This window comes from Mustelus asterias, unplaced genomic scaffold (assembly GCF_964213995.1).
Source record: "Mustelus asterias unplaced genomic scaffold, sMusAst1.hap1.1 HAP1_SCAFFOLD_3622, whole genome shotgun sequence".
Classification (NCBI taxonomy): domain Eukaryota; kingdom Metazoa; phylum Chordata; class Chondrichthyes; order Carcharhiniformes; family Triakidae; genus Mustelus; species Mustelus asterias.
Genome location: NW_027593567.1, coordinates 22,501 through 30,000, shown reverse-complemented (window position 1 = coordinate 30,000; position 7,500 = coordinate 22,501). Strand labels below are relative to the sequence as shown.

General features: G+C 48.5%; 1 protein-coding gene across 1 annotated transcript in view; it reads left to right on the top strand.

Moving 5' to 3' along the window:
• Window positions 1-6: 6 nt before the first annotated feature.
• The window catches only part of LOC144490691 (E3 ubiquitin-protein ligase HUWE1-like), a gene marked incomplete at its 3' end in the record, with an annotated part of 29,501 nt that continues 22,007 nt past the window's right edge, over window positions 7-7,500 (top strand). The window contains exons 1-2 of the mRNA XM_078208394.1: window positions 7-166; window positions 6,915-7,033. Of these exons, the coding sequence (XP_078064520.1) occupies window positions 21-166; window positions 6,915-7,033 (265 nt within the window). The remainder of the gene's footprint in view (window positions 167-6,914; window positions 7,034-7,500) is intronic.

Genomic DNA, 7,500 nt, shown 5'->3' with positions numbered 1-7,500 from the left:
CGAGCAGCCCAGTGTCTGGCATGTTGGAGGAAGCAGCTGGAGAGGGCCTTGGCGCAGGAGGCAGTGAGCAGGCCAGGCCAGTGGCTGAAGAGACGGGCGGGCCACCTTTGGAGTCAACAGCTGCTGCGGAAGGACAAGCGGAGCCAGGTCCGGCCGGAGAGCAGAGGTGAGTACGGTGGCTCCTCACATTGCTGCTTGCTGTAATCTCGCTGTATACTCTTGACCTAAGCCTGGGAGCTCCCCTGCCCCACACAATCCTGGGCACTTTGTGTGAAATTAGCCAGCTGAGCAGGCCTGTCCACTCTTGGGTGTGATGCTGAAGAACTGATGGCGTCTTTCTGGAGCCCTGGCCTAGTGCGAGAATCATGGCCCTATGGGCAGGAGTGACTTTTCTAACAAGGTTTTTGTGTGTGCATTGCTGACTTGATTATTTTGCATGTGTTCAGTTTACGATTTTGGTCACAGTGTCATTGAGGGCTTTAACTCCCAACAGCACAGATTCTTCCCATAGTCGCGTTTCCCAGGAGTGAGATTGTATCAAGACATCGACACCGGCAGTTAGCGCGTGGCCTGGGGAAATGAGCTCATGGCGAAGGGTTAAAAAGGAAATCTTTCCTGTGATTTTCAAATGCTCTAGAGTTGGCCCACCTGTGTTTGGAATTTTACCCAGAAATGAGGTGGCCACTCAGCCCCTCGAGCTGGTTCTGCTATTCCGTTGGACTGATTGGAATCTGAAGCATGGTCATGCCATTGCTCCAGTAATCTAGAGCTGGAAACTATGATTCACAGCCCACTGTGGTACCACCCCTGTTAACATAAATCTGGAGTAACAAGCCAGAGACGCACTCATTCCGGGAATGAATTTCAAATACATTTTAGACCGTTTATCAGCAGAAATCTATTCATCTCAGAAATTTCAGCTTGCGTCCCATTCCACCCCTGCCCACCCCCCACCTCGCAGCCTTGATAGCTTTGTGCTTAGGCGCAGAAGGCCATTTGGAGCCTGCTGTGCCACTCAACGTGTTCAGGTCTGATCTAAATGTGGCCTTAGCTCCATTTTCCTTTCCATACCCCTCAACTCCCTAGTCGATCAGAAATCTGTCCAACTCAACCGTGTATATATTCAGTGAGCCACAGCCCCCACTGCTGTGTGAGGGGAGAGAATTCTCACGCTATTGGCAGGAGTTTAAACTAATTCGGCAGGCGGGGTGAGGACACAGACTGTTAGCGGCATAAGGACACAGCATAATACAGTAAGGAATCAAGCCAGAGGGAGTACAGCTGTATTAAGCTTCAAGGGAGTAAGGCAAGGCTGGATGGCCTCTACTTTAATGCCAGGGGTGGTACAGGTAAAACTGATGAGTTAAAGGCCAGGATTGACATGTGAAATGTAGTAGCCATCACAGAGATGTGGGTGAGGGAGGGGCAGAATTGACAGCTCATTCTGGGATATAGAATCTTCAGGTGAGATGGGAAGGGGTAAAAGAGGAGGAGGCTTGCATTATTAGTGAAGGAGGCAGTTACAGCAGGAGGGAGAGATGATATATTGGAGGGGAGATCAAATGAAGCTTTGTGGGTCGAGCTCAGGAATAATAAAGGGGCAGCCACATTGTTAGGTGTTTATTATAGACCCCCAGATAGAGGGATATTGAGGGGCAAATATGTGCATAATTCGTGGAGTTGTGTAAAAACAATAACAATAGGATAATTACATGAGGTGATTTCAACTTTCCCAACATTAATTGTGTTAAGGACTTGGGTCGAGTAGATTTCTTGAAATGTGTACAGGAGAACTTTTAGATCAACATATAAGAACATAAGAAATAGGAGCAGGAGTAGGCCATCTAGCCCCTCGAGCCTGCCCCGCCATTCAGTTAGATCATGGCTGATCTGACGTGGATCAGTACCACTTACCCGCCTGATCCCCATAACCCTTAATTCCCTTACCGATCAGGAATCCATCCATCCGCGCTTTAAACATATTCAGCGAGGTAGCCTCCACCACCTCAGTGGGCAGAGAATTCCAGAGATTCACCACCCTCTGGGAGAAGAAGTTCCTCCTCAACTCTGTCTTAAACCGACCCCCCTTTATTTTGAGGCTGTGTCCTCTAGTTTTAACTTCCTTACTAAGTGGAAAGAATCTCTCCGCCTCCACCCTATCCAGCCCCCGCATTATCTTATAAGTCTCCATAAGATCCCCCCTCATCCTTCTAAACTCCAACGAGTACAAACCCAATCTCCTCAGCCTCTCCTCATAATCCAAACCCCTCATCTCCAGTATCAACCTGGTGAACCTTCTCTGCACTCCCTCCAATGCCAATATATCCTTCCTCATATAAGGGGACCAATACTGCACACAGTATTCCAGCTGCGGCCTCACCAATGCCCTGTACAGGTGCATCAAGACATCCCTGCTTTTATATTCTATCCCCCTCGCGATATAGGCCAACATCCCATTTGCCTTCTTGATCACCTGTTGTACCTGCAGACTGGGCTTTTGCGTCTCATGCACAAGGACCCCCAGGTCCCTTTGCACGGTAGCATGATTTAATTTGTTTCCATTGAGATAGTAATCCCATTTGTTATTATTTCCCCCAAAGTGTATAACCTCGCATTTATCAACGTTATACTCCATTTGCCATATCCTCGCCCACTCACTCAGCCTGTCCAAATCTCTCTGCAGATCTTCTCCGTCCTCCACACGATTCACTTTTCCACTTATCTTTGTGTCGTCTGCAAACTTCGTTACCCTACACTCCGTCCCCTCCTCCAGATCATCTATATAAATGGTAAACAGTTGCGGCCCGAGTACCGATCCCTGCGGCACGCCACTAGTTACCTTCCTCCAACCGGAAAAACACCCATTTATTCCGACTCTTTGCTTCCTGTCGGATAGCCAGTCCCCAATCCACTTTAACACACTACCCCCAACTCCGTGTGCCCTAATCTTCTTCAGCAGCCTTTTATGGGGCACCTTATCAAACGCCTTTTGGAAATCCCAAAACACCGCATCCACCGGTTCTCCTCCATCAACCGCCCTAGTCACATCTTCATAAAAATCCAACATGTTCGTCAAGCACGACTTTCCCCTCATGAATCCATGCTGCGTCTGATTGATCGAACCATTTCTATCCAGATGCCCTGCTATCTCCTCTTTAATAATGGATTCCAGCATTTTCCCTACTACAGACGTTAAGCTGACCGGCCTATAGTTACCCGCCTTTTGTCTCCTTCCTTTTTTAAACAGCGGCGTAACATTAGCCGTTTTCCAATCAACCGGCACTACCCCAGAATGCAACGAGTTTTGATAAATAATCACTAACGCATCCACTATTACCTCTGACATTTCTTTCAATACCCTGGGATGCATTCCATCCAGACCCGGGGACTTGTCCACCTTCAGTCCCATTAGTCTACCCAGCACTGCCTCTCTGGTAACATTAATTGTATTAAGTATTTCTCCTGCTGCCAACCCTCTATCGTTAATATTTGGCAAACTATTTGTGTCCTCCACCGTGAAGACCGACACAAAAAACTTATTTAAAGACTCAGCCATATCCTCATTTCCCACTATTAACTCCCCCCTCTCGTCCTCCAAGGGTCCAACATTCACTCTAGCCACTCTATTCCTTTTTATAAATTTATAAAAACTTTTACTATCATTTTTTATATTAATTGCTAGCCTAGCTTCATAGTCTATCCTTCCTTTCTTTATCGCTTTCTTAGTCTCTCTTTGTTGTTTCTTAAATTTTTCCCAATCACTTGTTTCTCCACTATTTTTGGCCACTCTGTACGCAGCTGTTTTTATTTTAATACTCTCCTTTATTTCCTTCGTTATCCACGGCTGGTTCTCCCTTTTCTTACAATCCTTGTTTTTTGCTGGAATATATTTTTGCTGAGAACTGAAAAGGATCTCCTTAAAAATCCTCCACTGTTCCTCAGCTATCCTACCTGCCAGCCTGCTCTCCCAGTCTACCTTAGCCAATTCATCCCTCATCCTATCATATTTCCCTCTGTTCAAACAGAGGACACTGGTTTGGGACCAAACTTTCTCCTCTTCCATCTGAATCAGAAATTCGACCATATTGTGGTCACTAGACCCAAGAGGGTCCTTCACAATAAGATCCTTAATTCTACCTACCTCGTTACACAATACCAGATCCAAAATAGCTCGTTCCCTCGTCGGTTCCGTAACATGCTGTTCAAGGAAACTATCCCGACAGCATTCTAAGAACTCTTCCTCCATTCCACCCTTACCGACTTGAGTCTGCCAGTCAATGTGCATGTTGAAGTCCCCCATGATTATTGCCGTTCCGTTTTTACACGCATCCCTTATCTGCTTGTTTATAGCCCTCCCTACCTCAACATTATTATTTGGGGGCCTATATACCACACCTACTAGTGTCTTTCTCCCTCTACTATTCCTCATCTCTACCCATAATGATTCCACGTTTTGTTCCTCAGAGCCTATGTCATCCCTCAGTACTACCCTGATATCTCTTATTAATAGCGCGACCCCACCACCTTTTCCTTCCTGTCTATTCTTCCTAAACGCCTGATACCCCTGGATATTCATCTCCCAGTCCTGGTCACCTTTCAGCCACGTTTCTGTAATGGCCACTAGATCGTACCCACTTGTGCTGATTTGCACCATCAACTCATTTACCTTGTTCCGAATGCTTCGTGCATTCAGGCAAAGTGTCCTTATTCCAGCTTTTATCTGGACCCGCTTTGATGAGTCGCGAACACCCTCTCCCTCTACTCCCTTATCTAAATTACCGCCTTCATTCACTTGCACCCTCTCCTCTACCATTAATTTTGTAATTCCCCTTACCCCTGCATCCTCCCCCCCATCAATTAGTTCCTTGATCCTAGTCAACTCTTCTAGCTCCCCTCCCCCCAACCTATCTAGTTTAAATTCTCCCCAGTAGCCTTAGCCAACCTACCGGCCAGGATATTGGTCCCCCTGTGATTCAAGTTCCACCCGTTTTTTGTATACAGATCACCCCTGCCCCTAAAGAGGCCCCAATGGTCCAGGAACCTGAATCCCTGCCCCCTGCACCAGTCCCTCAGCCACACATTCATCTTCCACCTCACTCCATTCCTGCCCTCACCTTCCCGTGGCACAGGCAGTAATCCTGAGATTACTACCTTTGCTTTCCTCTTTCTCAGCTGTCTCCCTAATTCCCTGTACTCCCTTTTCATGACCCCTTCTCCCTTCCTACCCACATCAGCGGTACCAATATGTACCGCTACCTCAGGCTCCTCTCCCTCCCACCTCAGGATTTCCGGGACGCGACTAGCGACATCCTGGATCCCGGCCCCAGGGAGGCAGACCACCATGCGAGACTCCCGCCTACCTCCGCAGAAACGCCTGTCTGTCCCCTTCACCATCAAGTCCCCGATTAATACCGCCTTCCTCCTCTTTTCCTTAGCCCTCTGAGTTACAGGGCTGGACTCCACTCCGGAGACACGGCCACTGCTGCTTCCCCCAGGCGGGCTGTCCCCCCCAGCAGTACTCAAGCAGGAGTACTTGTTGTGCAGGGGCAAATCCACCGGGGTGCTCTCAACCACCCTAGCCTTACCCTTCCTGGCCGTCACCCACTTGGCCTCCTCCCGTGGCCCTGGTGTGACCACCTGATGATAGCTCTTGTCTATCACCTCCTCATTCTCTCTCATCAGCCTAAGATCCTCGAGCTGCAGTTCCAGCTCCCTAACACGGTCCCTCAGAAACCGCAGCTCGACACACCCCTCACAGATGTGGATGTCCGGGAGGCCAGATGCCTCCAGGACCTCCCACATCCTACACTGGGAACAACACACTGGTTTCACACTCATACTGGACACTTTATGTCAAGTAAGACAGTGAAAAGTTAATAAGAATGTAAGGAAACAAAAACTCACCCCTGCTTGTCCAAAGCCCTGACAGCTCACTCAACTTCCCACTCACGATGCTGCCCACTACGATGCTGCCCGCTGTATACTTTGGTGCGCTTTTAAACCCTCCAAAAACTTCCCCAGGCCTCTCCTGGGCCTACTTCCGGTTTTGAAAAAAACCTCCGATTTTAAACCCAAAATTAACTGAAAAAATAAATAAATAATTAAAGTCAGAAAACCAACTCTCTTACCCTCAGCCTGCTCCTGGGAACAATTACAAGGGATTGGGCAGTGCTGGACCTGATTCTGGGGAATGAAACCAGACAGGTGGTGATGGTGGTGGGAGGGCATTTTAGTAATAGCGATCGCCACATGGTATTGTTGCAAAGAAAAGGCAAGCTGCAAAAAAACGGGAGAGCGGGTTTTAGTGAAAAGGGCAGGATCTGGCCGAGGTAGACTGGGAGCAGCTACTGTGGGGAAAGCTACAGGAGAGCAGTGGGGAGTGTTCAGAAAGGAAATGGGGAAAGTACAGGCCCAACATGTTCCTTTTAGGTCGATAGGAAGGGGTAACAAGCCCAGAGAATCATGAATGACCAGAGATATTGAGGATAGGACGAGAAGGAAAAGGAAGACTTTCAGCAGGTGCAAGGGGAGCCATTCAGTGGAAGCATTAGTGGAGTACAGAAAGTACAGGATGGAGCTTATGAAAGCAACGATTAGAGCAAAGAGGGGATTATGAGAAAGCTCTGGCTGGTAAAAGTCGGGAAACTCCCAAAACATTCGAAGCACATTAATGGGAGGAGGATAACCAGGGGAAGAGTGTGTGGGTCTGGAGTCCCCCTCCCAGGAGTCTCTGAATGACCGAGTCCAAGGACATTGCCTCTATGCCACTGTCTCCCCCATTGCTATTCTTCATTCTTCCAAACACCTTGTCAGTGAGAGAGCAGCATTGACTCCAACACCTCATGGCTGGGCAGTGACAGACATCTTCAGATAGAAAGCTGATCCGGCTCTGCCTTTTCTGTTTCTCTCCACAGTGTTTCATCCTCCATCCCTGCCGTGGCCTTGCCTATCAGAGACGCCGCGCCAGGAACCGGAGTAACAGCGGCCAATGCGCAGCCTTCCACTACAAGCAGCGAGGAAGACCCACTTGCTGGTATGCAACACGGTAGCTTCTGAGTTTATTTCCTCCCCTCTCTCGCGCGTGCTGCCTTTATTTAATACTTCCACTTGTGTTTGCTCTGTGGCCTCCCTTTCTCCATGGGGTTTGGTTTCACTTTGTGCCCCCTGGACACGGTCCCCAGACCGGGAACCAACCAACCCAACTCCGCTGGACCTGCCTTTTATTTCAGTTTTATCTTTGTGGTTTGACAAAGGGTAAATATTTGGAGGTGGAGATACTGAGTGTATAGAACCAGGCCTCATTTCATCTGGATGTGGAGTCCCTGTGGGATTTGTGTTGTGATGAGGTGGACAGGGAGCAGTAAAGAGATGAGTTAAAATGGACGTGTTTTTTAAGTGTGCTCTAAGGGCTAACGGTGGTCCTTCTCTCCCCATCCTGCCCCACACACCGCAGGTGGGGTCTTCAGCCTCAGCGGCCTGGCTCTTGTTTGTCCCCACTTT